Raw genomic sequence first — 22,370 nt, forward strand, 5'->3', positions numbered from 1 at the left:
GAATTTTGGTGCTACTTATTCAAGCACAGAGGAAGGCAGGGGGTGGGAGTACCATGGGCCTCAGCTCAGAGAGACTGTGCTCCACTGAAAGTAGCTGTGGTGAGCGAGACCAAGAGCCAAGGAGCAGGAGGAAATCAGCTGCAAGGAAGCGTCTGGTCCTGAGGGCTCTGGCCAAGGTGAATTCTGCCTCACGGGACTTGTGGAGGACAGGGCGGGGTCCGATCTCACCTGTGGAGCGGTGAAGAGTTGCTGCCCAAAAATTCTTTAACATATTTCAATTTTATAACTATATGAGTCATTTTGCACCTTCCTCGAATAGTACCTTTTAGTGGTATGCAAGTGCAATGACATTAATAAAGGGAGGAGTCCTAGTTATTGAAGTGTTGAATAAAACATACACTACATTATTAAATGAATTATTACAATCAAAGACACACTGCCATGAATGGCCCTCAAAAGCTCCCCCTCGCTTTGAACACACGCATCTCGTCCTTCTGACTTTCTGAGGCAGCTCTGGGGTCCTCTTTCATGATTGTCTTTACAAGGTAAAATCAAAACTCTGGTAACTGCTGCTGCCCAGTGCCATCCAACAGAAAGGCAGCTTTTAAAAACACGAGGCTGTGTCTTCATCTGCCCTATTCGCTGGATCTGGCACCATGTGACTTCTGGCTCTGCCCCAAAGTCAAAATAATTACATGAAAGGTCAATGGATTCAGGACATCAAGGCAGCCAGAGCAGCACAACTAAAGACACTCATAAAAGAGGTATCCAGAGCTGCTTCCCTAGAAGAGAGTATTTTGGAAATTATCACCACACGGAAGTCACAAATGTTTGAGGAGACAGAAATGTTTAATGAGATTTAAATATTACATATGTATATATTTACCTAAATATATACTATACCAATAATATGTACAAGCTTTATGTTTTCAAGCTCATCTAAAATATAAATTTAATGAGTAAAAGAATTTAAAAATAAATTATCTGAAAAGGAACTGAATAAGGGAGAGGTGGTAGGAAACTAGAAAATCGACCTTTGACGTGGAGAAGGGGATCAAGAAGACTGGGCAGGAAAGGAAGAGGAAGGAAAGAGACTGACAATGACCTAGTAACTTGAGAACATATGCGCCAATTCCCGCAAAATGGACAACAATATTTTGTATTACTGATGGGCACAAATTCTTTTAAAAGATGAAAAAATAAAGATGAGGCAAAGGTGAAATGTGTGGCTCTTCAGAACAGGTGGGTGCACCTGTTACCCCACAGGCCAGGCACAGATCTGACCCTCGGCTATCAATTCAACTGTCTGCCCACTGCCCAGAGTGTTTGTAAAATATACAAATATGGAAAAGTGTGTTTATTCACGATTTGGCCAAATAGGGAGTGCAGTTGTTCCACCTCTGGGAATGCACAGAAGTACTTTCCTTTACAGGGGGGAATAGAACAAATCAGGAAATATCTACATGCAGATTCAGCCTCAAACTTAGACAAATAATGCCTGAAATGGATTGAAAATCCCTTAGTCCCAGGGCTGGGGACATCAGTCATTGCTGTCAGGATGAGAAAGCTGGAAAAATAGCTCAGCTTTAAATATTAACATTTCAACCTGGTCTCACCGCTCCAGAAAGAGCACCAGTCATTGAATAATGATTGAACAGAAACTCGGTCAGGTAAAGACACATGTCTGTTCTCCTCCACCTCATACTTTGACATTTAATTTTTCTCTTCATGTTTAACATACTCTAAAAATCATGGCCATGAAGTAAAGTGTGCTGAACAATGAAAGGAGATAGCTTCAACCCAGTGACTGAACAAACAGCATTAATGAGGCACATCAACAAGAAAAGGAAGGTATCTGGAGACTGACTAGGCAGCTGAACAAGGTGGTCATGTGAGTCCACAGGAGGCTGAGAAGAAACTGTCTATGGTGGCATATTCTTGTAATCCCACCACTCCAGAAGGCAGAGGCAGGAGAATCTCAAATGCAGGCCAACACTGAGCAACTTGGCAATGCCTAAAAATAAAAGCAAAATGGGCTCCAGCTCCTTACCCACAAATGAAGGCAATGTGCAGGAGAGTGGACAGTCCCTGAATGTGGCTTAGTGAGGCCTTTCTTTGCTGTCAGCCATTTGCCACAGCAGGGAAATTTTGGACATCTTACTTGTGACTATTTTTGTAAGCTCAGGACTTGAATAAAATCAACTTTTCCTGGCTTAGATACTGCATTGGTAACATTTATGTCACTGGGACAAAACACCAGACACCGATAAGTTACAGGGAGAGGTTTATTTTGGCTCACAATCTCAGCCCATGGTTGGCTGACTCTGAGGCAGATATGGTAGAGCAGCCTGGATGGAGGAAAGCTCCTCATCCCATTGTAGCCAGGAAATAGAGAAGTCAGAGGCTGGGAACAAGGATGACTTATAGGAGCCATCCCCAGTGACTCAATGCCAGCTAGGACTTCTTGTAACTGCACATTCAGCTAATGGTGAATTCACTGATGGGTACAATTCCTTTGTGATCCAATCACCCCCCAAACACACAAGATCTCTGGGGAACATTTAGGATATAAAACTACATTCTGACCCTGACCCCCCAAAGACTCGTGTCCATTTCTGTATGAAAAAAAGCACTCAGTACATCTCTAACAGGCTCTGAAGTCACAATAGTTGCAGCACTGCTGAAAAGTCCAAGTGTCCTCTGAGACTCAAGGCAAATTTTTAGTTGTCATCCCCTGTAAAAATCAAACAGAAAGTTAAATACTTCCAATATACAATGGCAGAGGGTAAATACCTTGGGAAGAATAGAGGGCTAGAATGGAATTAGACCAAAGTAACCCTGAAACCCAATAGGGGAAAGCATATGTTCTGTAGCTCCACATATAGCACCTGGGGAAGTTGTGGTAAGGACTGGATTCCAAGTGGCTTGGGAGCTCCTCCACCACTGCAGCATTGCCAGTTGAAGTCTTCATGCTCTTTCTCTAGGGCTGGCTCCAGTCCTGCCTGCAGATTTCCTTAGTACATGTCCCACATCCTGGTATTTCCAGGATTCTGGGGTCTCCACTGACCATTCAGCTTCACTCTCACAGCCTCCCACGCTGCTCTCTCAGGTGCAGACTGCCTGGCCTTCTTCTGAAATCTGGTTGGAAGCCTTGCTGAGCCCACAACTCGCATTTTGCTTGTCTGTAAAACCTCCATTCACCTCCACAGATGAGTACGCCTCTGATTATTCAGACCAGCTCCCCTTGGTCTTGAAGTCCTGGATACCATCCTTACATGGGCTCTGGTTTTATTCCCCTTGACTTCTTCTCCAGGCTGGTGCCCTTTGATGTGTTGTGTGGATAGCAGAAATTAGAGATTGGAACAACTTGTTCCATGGTGAAGAGGGCCTGAGAATGGATAGGTGAATAGAAGACTCAGCAACATCCTTCCCATGTGTAGGGGTCTACTGGCAGATGTGTCAAAGCCTAGGCATCTGAGGACACAAAGTCTGTCCTTTAGCACAGTCACATGATGGAGTCTGTTATAATAATAAATCAGCATGGACAAGCACACATGTACCACATGGCTATATGCAAGGTCCTGTGGCTGTTTTGTCTGTGTCTCAGAAAAGCTGATAAAGACACAGCTCTTGAGCTCTGCAGCTCAGCTCTAACTCTTATGCTCTCATTCCACCATGGTGCTGAAATTAAAGTTCATTCTTGCTTTCTTGTGATGTCTGCTCCACACGTGTTCCTTTCTTTGGGAACCTTGCCTGACCAGACCCCCCTTCAGCCCATGCGTCATGATACCATGGTGCATTTCTCTGCACTTCTAATCCTGCATAGGTATTTACCCAGATGTGCCTGCCCTAGGAATTCCTGTAAAGACAGCAGTGGATGATGACTTTCCTGGGTCCTGCATCCAAGAAGTGAGTCCTCACCTGGGAATGTGCAGAAATGCAGAGCATCAAGGTCCCTTGTGACCCACAGGGTCAGAGTTTGCCTCTGCAGAAGGTCTGGGGTGACTGTGAGTGTCTGAAGTGGGGGAATCCCTAAATGGAGCCAGAAGTCCTCTAGCTCAAAGGATCTGTGATAGGGCTTGTGGAATACTGAAGGAATTTTGCTCTCTAAAAGTCCTTCTGGCAATGGCACCTGTTGGAATTGGAGACAGCAGAACTTGGGGTAAGCCTCTGACTCAGTTCTCCATGAGCAAATGATTGACCTACATATGAAAAGTGCCAGCTTAGTAAAGTAAGAATGCTAATGATACACTGACCTCAGGCAAATGCTGAAAACATTAGATGAGATGAATGAAGTGTATCTCCCAGGAACTTAACAAACACAAAACACACAAAAAACAAAACATACCTAAGCATTCATGAGGCTTTCAAACGTAAATGGCCCACTTGTCATCCTCTTAGTTTAACTCCACCAGAATCTTACACTAGACTTAAGAAATAACCATTGGATTTGTTGAAAGGTTTTGGGTGGGAATTTGGGAAAGAGAAAGGAGCAAATTGTGCTGGATTCCAATAATTCCCAGTGCTGTCAAGGCTCTGGGTTGTGGTAACAGTCAGGCTGAGGCTGCCTGGTACTCCCATCTGCCCTTACTCCTTCCCTGCCTCCCTAATACCCAGCAGCAGCCTTCTCAGTGCCCCCTTCACCTATTTGTTCCTGAGGGTGTAGATGAGGGGGTTCAGGAGAGGGGTGATGATGTTGTAGAAGAGGGTGAAGAACTTGCCCTGGTCATGGGAGGAGCTATTTCCTGGCTGCATGTCCATGTAGACAATGTTTCCATAGAAAAGTGAGACCACCGTGAGATGGGAGCCACACATGTTGAAGGCCTTTTTCATCCCCAGTGCTAACCGCATTTGCAACAGGGCCCTCATGATGTAGTTGTAGGAGACCAGGATGAACGCCAGGGGTGACAGCACAATGACCACCACCAGCAAAAAGATAGTGCCTTCAATGGGCACCGTGTTGATACAGGCCATGTGGATCAGGGCTGGCATCTCACACAGGTAGTGGTCCACACAGCAGTGCCCACAGCACAGCAGAAACAGGGTCACCAGGTATATGGCCAGGGGGTTGGCCACCCCACAGCCCCAGGCCACCAACACCAAGCCCAGGAAGAGCCTGGGACTCATGATCACCATGTAGTGCAGGGGCTTTCAGATGGCCATGAAGTGGTCATACTCCATGACAACCAGGAGCAGGAACTCCACACCGCCCAGACCCAGGAACAGGAACAGCTGCAGGCTGCAGCCCGCATAGCTGATGGCCTTATTCAGTCTGTGCAGGTTGTACAGTAGCTGTGGGATGGAGCTGGTGGTGAAGCCGAGGTCCAGGAAGGACAGGTGCATGAAGAAGAAGTACATGGGCATGTAGAGGTGGGGGTCCAGGGATTAATCTCTCATTCTCACTTTCCTCAAATCGGTCATTATTTTTGGCTCTAGACTCTGAATTACTGAAAAATAAGTTAACATTCAATAAGCATATAAATGAATATAGAAATGTGATTCATGACAAATGTCTTGAAGGAAAAATGTATTTTTCACAGTGCACCATCTTTTGTAAAGTGCTATTTGAATCTCAGGAGTCTCTTCAGGAGTCACTTTTACGGTAACAACAAAATGTTCATTTTGCATTCAGATTTGATTTATCATTGAACTCCAAAGCTAGTGAGAGAAAACATTTTTAATCTTTTCTTATTTACAAGAAAATTGATACTTTCTATGCAAATTTCAATTTTTACTTTCCCTGGTTGCAAAACAAACCAAAACAAAAATAATGTGAAATAGGAAGAAAAAGTCTGAGGGGGAATGGGTAGGGGAAAGGAAAGAAGGGAAAGGAAAAAATATGAGAAAAGGAAAAATGGAAACTTCTTTGTAAATAGGGAAGGGTGGAGGGGCTGCATGGAGGGCAGCAAAATGGGGAAAAATTACGAACCAAGATATATCATGTAAAGGTACAACTTCCAATGATAAATGTAATCATATTGTATACCTAAAATATACCAATAAAATTAATGAATTTTAAAAAATGTACCAACAAACTTAATGAATAAATGGCAGGGATTCAGTTTCTCATTCTGAGGCCTTCAAATCTTTAGTTAGACTGCTTCATATTTTCACTTAAAATATTTCTATAATGTTGTAATCTGATTTTTAAAATATTTACTGAAAATACGCTTCTATACAGAGCAGGGGAGGATATCAGGTAGTGGGACACATGTGTGAATGTTGCATAATTTCTCTGGTGTGTGAAACTGAAAGTGTAAATAAGGATCAAAAGGTATATTAAAGAATGTAAAATTAGAAGAAAAATTTCAAATGGGAAGGAGCAGAGAGGATGGAGGAAGGGAGAAGGAAGAAAGGAAAAAGAAAAATAATGAGAAAAGAAAGATTAAATGGAAACAAAGGTCTTATAAATAACATGGGGAAAAGGGATAGAAAGGAGTGGAGGGGAATGGGAAAAAATAAGAATCAAATATATCATATACAGGTAAAATTTCCACATGTTGAATGTGATCATCAAATTGAATGTGATCATCTAAATTGTACCAATAACCTTAATTAATGATAAGAATTACTGTGAATTAGTGAAGTGCAAAATACATGTAATCAATTTTAAATACATTTATACCTTTTTGTTTGCTTATACTTTTCTTAGAAAATGCAATTTTCACCATGAAGTACATTTCTATTTCTTTCATTGATTTAGAATGCATTGTTGCTCACAATATTTTCCAATAGTAGTAATTGTCTTAACTTCAGAGGCCATGTGCTTGCCATAATTTCATTTTTTAAAGTATGCTATTTATTAGAGTTATTTAGATATATTTTATTGGTTATACACGTTTATCTGCATTATGTGTTACATTATATGTGAAGGAAGTTCTTGTATATTTAGTGTGCAAAAAGATTTCAAATAACATCAGGAATTCATGTCTACTTTATTGTTAGTGTGTTTTTATCCTTGTAGCATTTATCATAAAATTTCAGATATTTTTCTTTTAAAAACACAGGCTTGCTTTATCCAGGAACACTTTATGTTTAGACTGTGTCAAATCTATGGCAATTACCTCTCTCTAATTTGCTCACATTTTCTCAGGCTCTTCCAGGAAGTGGTACGTAACATGTATCTGCTCCACACCATATAACTAAATATATTTTAATTTACTGAAAATGCTCTTAGACAGAAGGAATATTTCAAGTAATTTTATTCACACTTTTTTCAATACTGAACCCAGAAAATTGACATTGAGCTGATAGAGACCACCCTGAGTGAGCTACAAATTCATAAATTGGATTTTCAGATTAAAAGTCAGAGCCTGCCAATTACCACACAGTGCCCTGTTTAAAGAGTCAGCAATTGGAGTGTGGGAAAGGAATATCTCCCCACACCACTGGTTACAGCAGAGGTCTCAGTGAACCATGACTCTGTGATGTTGTGGATGGCAAGAAAATAGTGCAGGTAAGGGCAGCATGACTCATACAGAAAACTCCTATAGAGGCAAAAATTAATCCATGGAAAGAATCAAATTTCCCATTAATCTATCAGCTGTTCCTGCTAGAATGTCTTGTGCCCTTGTTGCTAGGACCCTGCTCCCATTAGTGCTCTCCACCTCATTGTTCTCTGCACTGCCCCTTATCCCTTGTGGAAGCTTCGTGTTCAATAGATAATGACAAGCTCCAGAGATGGTGTCAGACAGGTAAGAGCTTTGACTGTCCTGGGCCCCCCCATTTATGCATTAAGATCTTGTCTTGTCTTTTTTAATCCATCCTCCATGCCACCACCCCCTTGATCAGATGATTGGGGGTCTGATCAGCCTCCACTACTGAGCTGAGTCCCCAGACTTTTCATTTTTTATTGTTTCAATTTTGAGAGACCATCTTGCTAAATTTCCCAGGCTGGGCTGGATCTTGCAATCCTTCTACATCAGCCTTTCAGAATATTGTGATTATAGGCATACTATATGCCTTACACAAGTTAATTCCTAAATTTTATTAAAATAGATATTAATAAATAGAAAGTAAGTAACCTAAGACATCGCCATGCTGTTTGTCCAATTTTAGTGTTAGTGTGCGTGTGTGTAGAAGTTGATCTAAACTGAACTTGTTACATTCTCCTTGTCATGTTTTACACTTAGTTATCTTTATACCACTTATATAAAAGCAAAATCAATCCCCATTTGGATATGAATATTCACAGGTAGTGAAAATCCATTTCTGTTATGTTACCATCACCATTAAAAACACATAGGTACATGTTTTTTGAGCACTATTTCCAAGCAGCATAGAACCACTGGATCATGTAATGCTACTTCATTCTTCTCAAGGATGGTGCAGTGACATATTGTATATGAGAATAACGTTTAGGCAAATTATTTGCACAAAATAATATTGAATATGCTAAGTAAACTGTAACAGAGATATATGAACATACATATATCAAGTTGGAAACAGCCCAATTGCCCACCAACAGGAGACTGGATGAAGAAAATGTGTTTTCTTTTTAATAAAATGGATTACTACTCAGCCATAAAGAATGAGAAATTAGATACATTTATAGCTAAATGAATGCACATTGAGGGGATGCTCTTAAGTAAAATAAATAGGGCAGACATGTGTAAGTATCGAATAGTTTCTCTGGTGTGAAAAACTAAGTGTAAATAAGGATCAACTTGTTTATTCTTATAATGACAGTTCCCAGTTATATCTGTTATATTTTCCTTATTTATACAGCTATTCCATCTCTATTAAGTGTTTTAACACTTTCAGCTGTACCTAGAGTTGTAGGCCTTTGTAGTTTTGTATTTGGAAGTAGTTACATGCAATTTTCAAATTTATCATTAGAAATTCTTATTATACAGACACAATATGTATTAAGCCATACAATAAATGAAATTCTCGAGTGCCACTACATGATTGTAGTTAAATAAATGGCAAGAGAAAATGTAAACAATAGCATAAATTTATCTATTTACCCAGAGCCCCAAATTTCTACAATGTTTAATCTTAAATGATTTTTTTTCTTAAATATTTTCATCCACCTATATTTCTATTTGGCTGTCTACCTATCAGGGTAGATTTACCTGTCAGAAACCTACCAGAGTTTCTGAAACTTATAAAGGTTGATAATTGGGACTGGCTGGATATTTTTATAGACTATATATTGGATATAATGAGAAGCTTATCTGCTAAAGGAGGCACTATCCATTATATACCAATGATAGCTCACTCCCCATCTGATACAATCAAAATATGAGTGGACAAGGAAATATCTTTTTATGTGTAAAACCTCCTTGGTTGGGAAATACTTTTCTATATTCTGTATGTCTCTATTTCAAGGTATATCATATTCTTGAAAATGCATTTATTTAAAAATAATTTATATCAGATACATTAGATACAGCTCACTGATACAAGCTTTGCATAATAAACTCCCCCAGGTAATAAGCTTGGACCTTTATTGACTATATTGAAAGTTCTATCAAGAAAATTTTGCTGTAAATCTGGATGAAAAACCACAACCTCACAGCAGTGACCGAGTTCATCCTGCTGGGCATCAGATATCACCCTGAGCTGCAGGCTCCATTTTTCCTCCTGTTCCTCACCATCTACCTGATCTCAGTGCTGGGCAAACTGGGCATGGTCATCCTCATCCAGGTGGACCCCAGGCTGCAAACTCTCAGGTACTTTTTCCTCAGATACCTGACTCTCATTGATCTTGGCTATTCCACAGCTGTCAGACCCAAAATGTTGGTAAATGTTGTGGTGAATCAAAATACAAAATCTCTTATTATGGTTGTGCTACACAGCTGACTTTCTTAGGTGCTCTTGTGGGCAGTGAACTTTTTACTCTGTCTGCGATGTCCTATGACCAGAATGTGGCCATCTGTCACCCTCTCCTCTACACTGTAGTCATAACACCAAGGGCGTGTTGTGTACTAGTGGTGATTCCCTATCTCTACTGCACATTTGTGTCTCTTTTGCTCATAACAAAGATTTCCACTTTGTACTTTTGTAGCCACAATATTATTAGTCATTTCTTCTGTGGCAGTCTCCCCTTGTTATCATTGCTCTGCTCAGATACTTATGACGTAGAGGTGATACTTCTGCTTGTGTCAGCTTTTGATTTTCTCTCTTCTGGTCATACTTGTATATCACCTGCTCATCTTTATAATAATTTTCAAGATGAACTCTGCAGAGTCTGGGCACAAGGCCTTCTCCAACTGTGAGTCCCATCTGACCTTGGTCACCGTGTCCTATGGGACATTGCTATTTATGTATGTGCAGCCCAAGTCCAGTCACTCCACTGCCAATTATAAAGTGGCTTCCATATTGTATACTCTGATTGTTCCAATGTTGAATCCACTGATCTACAGCTTGCAGAACAAAAATGTAAAATATGTTTTTCAAAGGACATGGAAAAAGATATGCATTATTTTTTGAAAGATACATACAAGAGGAGTCACAGAAATGAGCTTTCATGAGAACTTGCTCTCTAAATGCACAAGGTAAAGAGAGTACAAATAGCCTTGGGATGTATCCAGAACCTGGTCTTCTTGTAGCAGCTGAAATTCTAAATGGCTAATACAAATTTAGTGAACAAAACAACTAACACTTCCTTCTTTGAGAAAGAGAAACAAAGTATAAACATAATAATCAAAGAAATGTTAAAGTATAGTAAGGAAGGATTAGAACCTGGAGATCCTAATTTCAATGAATATGTGGTGTTTCCTGAGTGGGAGTGAGGCCTAGTGGTAGCACAAAGAGGAGTGAATGGCTGGTGAGCTCTTCTCAACTATTTCGATCTTTAGTGTGTGTGTGTGTGTGTGTGTGTGTGTGTGTGTGTTTCTAGCCTTGGGTAAGCAAATGAAATCTTTCTCTTTTATGCTCTACACACGTTAATGGATTGTGTTAAAATGAATCTCGGTCATTCTCAGGAGATTTGATGTGGTGTGCTGATGTGAGGAATAGGGTTGGGAGACTTGGCTCAAAGTCCACTATTCCTTGTGGTGGCCTTTGGGATCAGTGGCCCCTGTCCTCATGTCTGACAGTACAGCAACCCATCAGCTCAGAGTATGAAATGATTCAATCTAAATTAATTGAGTTTTAGAAAGGCAAATGCAGCAATTCCGATAAATTTCTTGAGGCTTGCCATATAAATCATGTATTGAGGTGTTTGTTTTTATTGCTTATTAATTTTCATTAACTAGTGTCAAATAAAAAAATAATACCTGAAGGTTATTTTTGTTCTTTTTCCTGAGCAATCTATTAAAAAAAGATGTTCTTTTAAGGATTAGGAAGGATGAAAATCTTGGGTAATCATAATTAAAAAGAAAAATAGGAGGAAATAAACACAAAAGTACTACCAGGGTTTGAACTCAGGACCTTGAGCTTGCCAGGCAGGTGTGGTGCCACTGAGCTAAATCCTGGCCTTGTTGTTGTTTTTTGATGATATTTCATCCTTGGACTACATGCGTTTTGTATTAGCCTCTTAGTTTGAGTGTAATCTAATATGTATATACTTGTCTTATCAACATACTTATTTCATAAATCTTCATTTCTCCATGTATTTTTCAGAAAATTATGATTCAATATTCTTGGAATTTTACTTGTGTCATAGAAAAGGTGTTCTGTTTTTGAAGTACAGTACCAGGCCACAAAATTATCTGTGTAATCAACACGTGAATAAAAATTGTTTGGAATAATGACAGGCTGTATACATTGTCACAGTGAGGTAAATATTACCGAAGAGACAATGAAATAGATTATTTCAGTATGATAAACTGTAGAATTACGTTTGATCTATGCATCTGTGTGTGAAACTATTTTAATATTTTTTTAAAGTTTAATATGAACAATGACAAATTAATATTAGTTATTGTTGGTCATCAGATTGTGGAAATTTGTTGTAAAATAAATATAAAGTTTTTAGTACCCAATTGTATAAAATCATAGCATGTTTTAATATAACACATTATGATATGTTATTATAAATGTCGGCATAACTGTTAATTACTTAAATGATGAAATATAAACAAAAGAGTTGCTGTTGAGGTTTATAATTATATATGTTATTTCATTCATTTTGAAAGTTCATCTAAATTTATTATTAAAGTGGTTCATAGGTCATTTCTGAAAGCTTCAAATTTTATTCACTAATGTTAGTTTTAAAAATGAGGAATTAGTATTCAATCAAATTATTGATAAGCCTTTTGAGTCAGCAGAGTTTAATACTGTTCACACTAACAACTCAGAAATTTCAATGCCATTAAAGTAAGAAATATCAAAAAATCAGGGAGTGCCTATAAAAATCAGTCTATATTTTAGGTTGCAATCATAAACCTGATGTATTGCATTATTTAATTATAGGGACATAAAATACTAGCAAAAGAAATTTTTGATTACTAGGATCTCAAAGTGGAAATTTACATAAAAAACACTTCCAATCTAAAATCCAGTTCAGGTGGCTTGATTTGTGGAATCATCTAAATGTTTAGGGAGAATTCCCTTAACTGGTTTTTAAGAATTGTTCCATAAAAAGTAGTGAGATGGCATATTTTCAAAGTATTAGAGGAATATTACACTGATATGAAAAGAAGATGAATGTATGGTATATTGGAAATTATTAAAACTTAGGTGTTTAGTTAACAATATGTAAAAAAATAAGTTATGTTGGATTTAAGAGGTGTTATGATGTTTGGTTTCATATTAAAAAATCATGATGCCATTCACCATAGCAAAAATAAAAATGGTTAAAAATAGCATATATGTATACATATACATATATATGTCTCACATCAATAGATTGAGAATAAAACTTCCAAGTTCTAAGATGTAGTAATGATAAAAATCTTGACCAAGTTAACCTTCCATTACTGATAGTGTTTATTTTCTATCTTTTATTTTTATTTATGATATTTATTTTATTTGAAGACATTTTCTACTTCAAGGATTGATTCCCTTCTTTAACTCCAACAGAAAAATCTTCCTACAAACAGAAATCTATGAATAATATCCCTTCTACAGATCAATAAATTTAAATAATAGGTCAAAATTATATTAGCAGAACGTGTTTTCCCTTTATATTTTCCTACTACATTGTGTGTTTTCTTGGAAGCCTCTCTCCCCTGCCATTTCCCCAGGTGACTCTTCAAATATCAAAGTGTAATCATAGCACTAACATGCATGTCCCAGATACGTAAACAAGGACAGTCCCTGTTTGTGTGTGTATATGTGTGTACATGGACGTGCGTAAATGAGCCCCAAACACAATGCAAAAAATTGCAAATTGATAAATTAATGATCTAAAAATTCAAATATATACCATAAAAATAACCACAAATAAAATAAAAGAAGAAACCATGACTGGGAAAAATGAATACAATCGCTGACAAATTAAATCAATAAGTAATTGCCTTATAATCTATAAAGATAAAGTGAATATGCATAAAAATTTACAAAAAAAAACTATCTCACAATTTTTGCATATAATTCAACAATAACATAAAAATGTCAATGTAAATTCACATGAAACAGTTCTAGAAATTGAGAAATTTGAAAAGTTTAAATATGTAAGGTTTAAAATGAATGGTGGATAGAGGAGTAAAGAAAACATTCCTACTCTAATAACTGATTATAAAGATCATAGACTCTAGGAAAGCATCACAAATATCTAATAAATTTTCATATGCCACAAAGGAACACTGTATATTGCAATCAGAAAATACTGGTAAATCCAAAAAACATATACCTAAGTGAAAAATAAATTTGCAGTATTAGATATTAAATCTTTAAAATCTCAGTTTAAAATATGTACAAATTTAAACCATAGATTTTTTTAAAAGACATCAATATGTAGTTAACAACGATGGCTTTCTAAGAATGAAAAATTGTAAATCAGGCTTAGGTGTGGAAAGAGAAAGCTCATTATGATGAAAACATATTTAGGAAGAAAAGAAAGAGTGGAAAATTTCCTTTTTACATAATATGAAATTTAATGGCAAAATAAATCACTGACTAATGTGAATAAGTAAAGCCAGTTCTATTTCTATATAACTCATTGTAAGAATGAATATGGTTTAATATATGAAAACATGGATTTAAAAGTTACTATTTGCTAGAGCAATCAGAGTGACTTTATAGAGTTAATTAAGCAGTAAATTCATATGGAACATTTTTGCAAACTCAGAAATTTGAAAAATTTAAATGTGTAGTGTTGCCAAGCTATGGTGAGTAGAGTTAACTGTACGGAGTTAAATAAATTATCATAAGATTGTATTCCGATTACAATCTAATGGATAACACCTACACCACAAAAAACCCAAAGCAAATTAAGTCAACATTTTAATTGAAGATAATATGCAAGATGTATCAAAGCAAATTCATGCAAAACATACAGGCAAGAAGAAAAATCATAAATTCACTTAAAGACACGAATAACTAAATCCTTACATTTCAAATGATTGAAGTTAATTCTGAATTCATTTAAAATAATTTGTTGAAATAAAATCCCACAATATAGTGCTAGGTAATTTACATTGAACAATTCAGCAGGAATTATTACATGCACAATTTTCTGCAGCCAACACTTCTATATAGATTCAAGATCTTAGCAGCACTTGTAGGTACTTATTGAGGAATTTTTCTCCTCCCTTCCTCCTCCCCATTCCTTGCACAGTTTCTTTCATTTTCCATGTCCTGAGATTCATAGCCTCTAAATAGTTCACAAAACTAAAATCATATTGTTCTTATTTTCATGGTGTCATTTAGCATAATAATTTCAATTTTCATAATTATAGTATGACATAAAAGTACGTGATTCCTTTTAAAAGAAATTATTTTATCATGGGTACAATTAACCTAAGTTCTATCCTCTTAACAAATTTAAGTATATAAAAGAATATTTCTTAGCTATAGTGATTGTTGTACGCCAGATCAGCATAAGTTATTCATAATGTGGAACTGAAACTTTGTAACTTCAACATTTCTTCTCTCCCTTTTCCCTGATCCCTAATCCCCACCATGCTACTTTATAATTCTCTGAGTTTGACTATTTTCATTAAACATAAAAGTGAGGAAAAATGATAAAGTGAAATATGCTTATTTCACTGTGTAATTTCCTTAGAGTTTAACTCTATTGTTACATATTTTATCATACCCTTCTCTTTGATGGCTAACTAATGCTACTTTGCATGCATATATCACATTTTCAGCATCCATTCATCCATAATGGCCATGTATGCAGTAACTACATCTCGGTTATTTCAAATAATGCTGCAATAATGATGAAAAGCCATCATTTGTCTTTGCAGTTTTGAGTTTCATTACATTAGATAAATATTCCAAAGTAGAATTGCTGGCTCACATTTGGATTTTTAGATTTTTGTTTTTATGTAATATCCAGGTAAACAACATTCCTCTCCTCTGAGGTTGAAAATATTCTAGAAAGATGAAATATAAATTTTCACATAACTCATGAAATGTAATAGATCATAATGATGAATTAAATCATTAGGAATAACACATTAATGTCTGTGGATAATTTCAGGGTAGATTTTTTGTCCTTTTCTTAACTCATTTAGTCACATATTCCATCACAATGTACAAATCTCTTTTGAATATCTATGCTTCCAGAGAATTACTTTAAAGCTGCTAGTAGATAAGCAAACTCCTCAGATACACTTTTGCATTTAAATTTCTTTCAGAATATTTAATTTGCTGCAAGTGAAAAGAAAAAATATTTTATGTGAAATAGGAAGAAAAGGTGCAAATTGGAAGGTGAAGTGGGAGGAGTAAGGAAAAGGAAAGAGGGGAATGGTATTAATATGAGAAAATGAAAAAATGGAAACAAAGTCTTGGTAAATGGGAAGGGTGGAGGGGTTGAAGGGAAGGCAGGGGAAAGGGGAAAATTAAGAATCAATATATATTATGTAAAGGTGCAAATATCCAATGATGAATCTCTTATATTTTATACATAAAATGTACGATTAATATTAAACAAAGAAAAAATATTTTAAATAATCAATTGCAGTGTTCACATGTGCACTGAGGAAAGACTGATGACTTCTATGGAAATATATTTTACAATCTAAAATTTCTTATTAAAAACTTGAAATAAGACTAGCTATATATAATGGATGCCTTAGAAATTCAACAAAAAATATCAGTATTGGGTCTATTCACAATTATTTACATTTTGAATTCATATTCTGTATCATCTGTTTTTTAAGGAATATACACAGATGTTTCCTAACTGCTGCGTTTTCTTCATCCAAAGACCAGCAGCAGCCCTTCCCAGCTAATATATGCATTAGGGTACCATTCAGTAGAAGAGTTAAGTAACAAATGGAAATATTGCCTTCTTCTATTACTCCATAGAGTTGCTTAATGGTGAATCCTTCACCATTCTTTGCACTTCACTTTGAGTATGTTTTCAGAGAATTGACTATGAGTCATGGTCCCTTCATTCCCTGGGAAATCAAGGGTGTATTTGGGAATTTGTTCCTCAGGCTCCTGGACTTGAATCTTTAAGCATATATAGTTCTGTGTGAATATTTTCAGGTTGTGAATCTTAGAAGACCTCTCTACACAGGTAGGTTACATCATGTATTTTATTTACTGCAAAGTCTAAATGTAAGGTCTAAGTGTCTTTGTTTTTTTTTTCAATTTCAATTAGACTCAAGATTGAAATATTGCATTTTCTTTTGCAAATAATCAAATATTTGCCCCTAGATTATTAAGTTTCAGGAGGCATGGCAGAACTTAAACTATGATGTCTCCATTGATAAAGTAAACTGCTTAAGTGTTTACACAGAAAACAAATAGTCATTACAGGGATATACTTCACCATAGCTTATGCAGAAATCTTACCTGCCTTACAACCAGCCCATGTGTTACAGGAGATTGTATCAGGACAGGTTCCTTTTAAATTTCCCTGAAATATGATTCCATGATTCTAAGAAAAGGTTAAACAATTACTGAAGGTCAATAAAAAAGATTTTCCTGCTATTCTTGAGTTTTGCATTATCCAAAGTACAAAATCCTAAAATGGAAAATTTTTCTGGTCCCAAAGGCAGTTTCTATGGCTTCAGTGTGCACTGATAAACTTAAGGAGATTCAATGTTTGTCCCAAATACAGTGACGTGTGTAATGAAGAATTAGATAATTCTAAGGGCTGAGGAATTTCACTTAGTGGAGGAATTTTAATGAGTGCTAGGTATGATCTTTACACTCAAGCACACTAACATATACCAGTAAATACACACACACACACACACACACACACACACACACAAACACGATAATTTCCAGGATAGGGACCATTAGAGTATAAGCTTGAAATAAACTTAGAAATTAAGAATTATTTTGTGTTATCACTTTTTTTCCAATTAAACAGTGTAAGAGAAATGGGTCAATTTGGGTTTTTTTGTTAGATGTAAATGTATACATTATGTGTCTAGGATTTGTCTTTACAGTTTGATCTTTACTTTTAATAGACACAAAATTCGTACATATGAAAATTAAACAGGTGTACATGATGTGTAAAGATCAAATTAGGATGTTTATAGCGGCACAGATAGTAATAGCTAAAGGTTAGAAACATCCCAGGTGTCCATCAGCCAGAAACTGGATAAAGATATGTGTTTTTTTTATAAAATGGAGTACTACTCAGGCACAAAAATGAGAAACTAGAGACATTTACCACTAAGTAGATGCATATCAAGGCCAATCTCTTAAATGAAATAAATAGGACACACATGTGTAAGTACCAAAGTGTTTCTCTAGTGTGAGAAACTGAAAGAGTAAATAAGGATTAAAATGAATAATTGATAATTTGAAATAGGAAGAAAAGGTCCAAAGGGGGAGGGAAATTGGAAGGGGAAGGAGAAAGGAAAGAAGAGAAAGGAAAAATTATGTGCAAAGGAAAAAATGGAAACAAAGTCTCTGTAAATAGAGAAGGGTGGAGGGGGTAAAGGGAATGGGGAAAAATAAGAATCAAGATACATCATGTACAGGTCTAAGCACCCAATGATAAATGGAAATGTATTGTATGCCTAAAATGTACCAATAAAAGAATTTAAGCAAAAAAGATCAAATTAGGATTAATATTATTTGCATCTCAAGTGTTTAACATTTCTTTGGTTTTGTAGATGTTGGGCTCATCTAATTATTGTGAAATATATATTTGTTTTACACTAGTGTGCAAAATTATAATACACTTAATATGCCCAGTTAAAATAGAAAAGTCCTCAGAAAGAAGGAGTAATTCCAGTAATTAATGGAATTAAAATAAGAAACTTCATATGAAAATTTAGTTTTTCTTGACAGGAAAATTGAAGTGTGATAATGTAGGAGAATGCAGAGATTCAGAAAGTCACTAAGAATGCTGAATATGGAAGTGTTGCCTTATTGCTGAGCAGATGATGCGGAACGATATGATAGAAATTAGTAAGGAAAAGCCTGGGTGCTAAAGCTACTTGCAGAGAAACACTAGAATTCCCCCTGATGAGTAATGACAGCCTTGCCCTAGAGAAGGAACCTGTAGAAAGAGAAAGGACAACAGGAAGTCAGCCTGGCTCATGAATTCCCAAAAGAACACACTCTTACATCACAACAAATACAGACACATCTCCGCGTGTGTGTGTGTGTATACAAACATATTTAAATATATATTTGTTCATAAAACAGTGTGTTTATTTTATCAGACTCTGAATGATAACCTTAATATATAACATACTGAAATAAATATTGATTCAATTGATGTGAACTGCCTTTAAAAGAGTATGAAGGAGAAGACTATCTGAAAAGTAGATGTGGAGAAAATAAAATATTGACATTACTATTGTTAACTCAAAACTTTCCATGTATATCTGATTGGGAGATCTATAAAGGTACAAGAATAGTATTCACAAAGAAAATAAAATCATTACTTCATTAAAATTAATGCTATATCGAATTTTATAGATCGAATTATTTATCTTGTCTAAGCACATTTAAACAAGTAAACAAGAATAACAAATTAATCATACAATGTCTAATACATTGGCCGTGTTACTTTTTTCTTTTCTTTCATCCACAAATTACATAAAATGATGGTTCTTACCTCTGAGATATTAAAAGAGCATCGCCTACTTTACAATAATATTTCTCATTATGAGATATTTATCGTAGCTTAGCTAACAATCTTATAGGGTAAATTTTTAAATAAATCTGACCTCTTTTTAATGTATCTTTAAATATACTGGAGAAATTATAACTGGAACATGAAACAAATCATTGTGATGATATTACTGCTAATATAAAGACAGATGTGCAAAGATCTGTAAGTCCTCAAACTGAGTAACTTAAAGATCCAGAACTTAGTTGACATGCAGCTTAGCAAAACCCAGAATGATTGCAATCTATTATTAAAGTTTGGACATACTGTTGTAGAGCAAGTGTGAATGTATTATGCAATATTTGTTGTATAGAATGATCATTTTGGAAACTCCTACAAACAAACTAAATTATTAAATCATTACAAAATACCATTAAAATGTTAAAGCATATAAAAGCATGGTACCATAAAATACAATTTTCATAGAATAAATAGACCAGGGAATGAGAATATCTGTTGATATGTTCAGTTAAAATGAGGTGCTTGATTTATTAGTCAAATTCTGTTAAAGTTGTCTTAATAATAGTTTACTTTTAGGATTGGGACTGAAGATGCAAGCTGAAAAAGCAGAGAGCTGTTGCTTTACATTATAATTCTGCTAAAAAAGTAAAGATTGGAGTAAATTCTGAAGTTTTAGTGAATTATTTTGTAAAAATATCAGAATTACCAAAAAAGGTTAAATTTTTTGGAAGCATATATTGTTGACAGATTCAAAGGTATGTATGTACTGTACTTCATAATAATAATCATTGCATAACAGAGAAATAAATGTCCATGAGCTCCGTATGTTTTACAGGTTTCTAAATGTGGTCTCAGGTTCAGTGGTGGAGGTGATTTTCAGTTAGGGAAAATATGTTAGTTCATCTTATAATTAATGGGTTGATTACTAAGATTTTAACAGGTGATACTTCCTGAAGCCCAATGGGTTTTAATGATTTTGCCCACAGTCTGCATTCTTAGTGGCCTGAATAGATGACAGAAATGTATCAGTGGAAGAGCATTCATTCTAAGGGACATCACACCCCACCTAGATCTGCAGGCCCCTTCTTTGGGCTGTTCCTGTTCATCTGTGTAACTGCATAATGGGCAGCTCCAGCATGATTGTCCTCATGCAGGTGGACTTCACCCTCAAAGACACACATACTTTTTATTCGACATCTCAGTATTCTTAAACTTGGTGACTCAATAGCTGTGGGAGCCAAACTATTGGTGAATTTCATAACTAATTGAAAAGCAATCCCCTACACCATTGTTCACCATCATGCTTATAATTAGTGAGCTCACTATTCTGTCTGCAAAGGGCAATAACCTCTATGTGGGCATCTGCAACCCACTGCTCTGCAAAGTGATCATGTCACATTGCCATCATCACTAACAATACCAAAACACCAAGAATAAGTATGTACATGACCTTGAGAGAACTATTTTTTCACACAGCATAACCCTCACTGAATAGCCAAGACTTACTTTATTCTTCCCTCAAACCTTTAAGGATATGTTGTTTTTTATATGAAAAGAAAGACTTTCAGGTACATGTCCAAGGTCACTTTTCATAAACAATTAGAGTTTGATGAAGTAATGTTCTTTTGGGAGGATAATCATTCCACATAAGACCCCTCAGTGTCATTTTTGAAAAATAGGTTTATTTTAAAATATTCTAAATGGGAAAATTTGAATGAGTTTATATGCAGTGCCTCTGTATAGTAAAATTTCCCCAGGTGATAGATAATATTGAAAAACTATTGACTCCACTGTTATTTCTGTCCTGAGTAGGTTTCCTGATTGCCCTGGATGGAGGGGCCCAACCTCACAGCGGTGACTGAGTTCATCCTGCTGGGTGTCACAGATCTCCCTGAGCTGCAAGCTCTACTGTTCCTCCTGTTCCTCATCGTCTACCTGACCTCACTGCTGGGCAACCTGGGCATGATCATCTTCATCCAGTTGAACCCCAAGCTGCAAACTCCCATGTACTTTTTCCTCAGAAACCTGGCTCTCACTGATGTTGGCTATTCTACAGCTGTTGGACCCAAAATGCTGGCTAATTTTGTGGTGGATCAAAATACAATCTCCTATTATGGTTGTGCTACACACATTGCTTTCTCTGTTGTGTTTATTGCTTATGAGGTTTTTATTCTGTCTGTGATGTCCTATGACCATTATGTGGCCATCTGTAACCCTCTCCTCTATACTGTCATCATGTCACCAAGGCTGTGTTGGGTACTAGTGGGGACTCCCTATCTCTACTGCACATTTGTGTCTCTTCTGGTCACCATAAAGATATTCACTTTGGCCTTCTGTGGATACAATGTCATCAGTCATTTCTACTGTGACACTCTCCCTTTGATATCTCTTGTCTTCTCAGACACATATGAAATTGAATTGATAATTGTGATTTTTGCTGCTTTTGATTTCATTTCTTCTTTTCCGGTGGTCCTCATGTTCTACCTGCTCATCCTCATAGCCATTCTCAGGATGAAGTCTGCAGAGGGCAGGCACAAGGCCTTCTTCACCTGTGGGTCCCACCTAACCATGGTCACTGTGTTCTGTGGGATGCTGATATTTATGTACATGCAGAGCAAGTCCCATCACTCCAGTGACACTGACAAAGTGGATTCTATATTTTACACCCTGGTCATCCCTATGTTGAATCCTTTGATTTACAGCTTGAGGAACAAAGATGTAAAATGTGCCCTACAAAGATCATGGAAAAAAACTATGCAATATCTTTTCTAAAAATGATCTGCATTACTATTCCTACAAACGAAGTTTAGATTGTACCTATTCTTCTATTCCTCTAGAATGTATAGCAAACACAATAGCTCATTATATACTTTTATTTCTTTAGATTTATAACTCTGGTAGTAGACACATTTCTATAAAATTGTGGAAAACATGAAAATTCCCTTTATTGTAGACTGAATACTTGAAAACAGTGTGACAGATAAGTAGAATTGGTTTACAGTTCACAGGCCCTCTGGGGAGGCTGCAGCATTGTGCACCATTTGACAATCAGAGAGAATATTTGGTCCGGAAATGAAATGGCTTTTGTGAATTTTGCCAACATTACCATAACATTTCCAATGTCCAAGTGCACCTGTGAGATCCTTTACATGTGTGTAAGCAGGATAGTTCCTTTTTAGTCTCTGTATACTTTACAAATGTTAAAGATGAACATGATTGCAGTTTCACCAGGCTCATTTAAGTGTGATAATTTAATAAT

The 22,370-nt window shown here is 36.3% G+C and overlaps 2 protein-coding genes and 1 pseudogene across 2 annotated transcripts; 2 read left to right on the forward strand and 1 right to left on the reverse strand.

The window, feature by feature from the left end:
* Positions 1-4,587: 4,587 nt before the first annotated feature.
* Positions 4,588-5,385, reverse strand: LOC101711113 (olfactory receptor 2W3-like; annotated as a pseudogene).
* Positions 5,386-9,501: 4,116 nt separating this feature from the next.
* LOC101726030 (olfactory receptor 8K3) lies at positions 9,502-10,437 on the forward strand. Its single transcript, XM_004869899.2, is given in 3 exon segments — positions 9,502-9,774; positions 9,777-10,132; positions 10,134-10,437. Coding segments are annotated over 3 exon segments (933 nt in total).
* A 10,504-nt stretch (positions 10,438-20,941) lies between these two features.
* On the forward strand, positions 20,942-21,995 carry LOC101711857 (olfactory receptor 8K3). Its single transcript, XM_004841202.2, is given in 2 exon segments — positions 20,942-21,853; positions 21,855-21,995. Coding segments are annotated over 2 exon segments (1,053 nt in total).
* The last annotated feature ends 375 nt before the right edge of the window (positions 21,996-22,370 follow it).

This window comes from Heterocephalus glaber, unplaced genomic scaffold (genome assembly GCF_053883595.1).
Source record: "Heterocephalus glaber isolate CG9 unplaced genomic scaffold, H.glaber_assembly_v1.0 deba00001673, whole genome shotgun sequence".
In the NCBI taxonomy this organism is placed as follows: Eukaryota; Metazoa; Chordata; class Mammalia; order Rodentia; family Bathyergidae; genus Heterocephalus; species Heterocephalus glaber.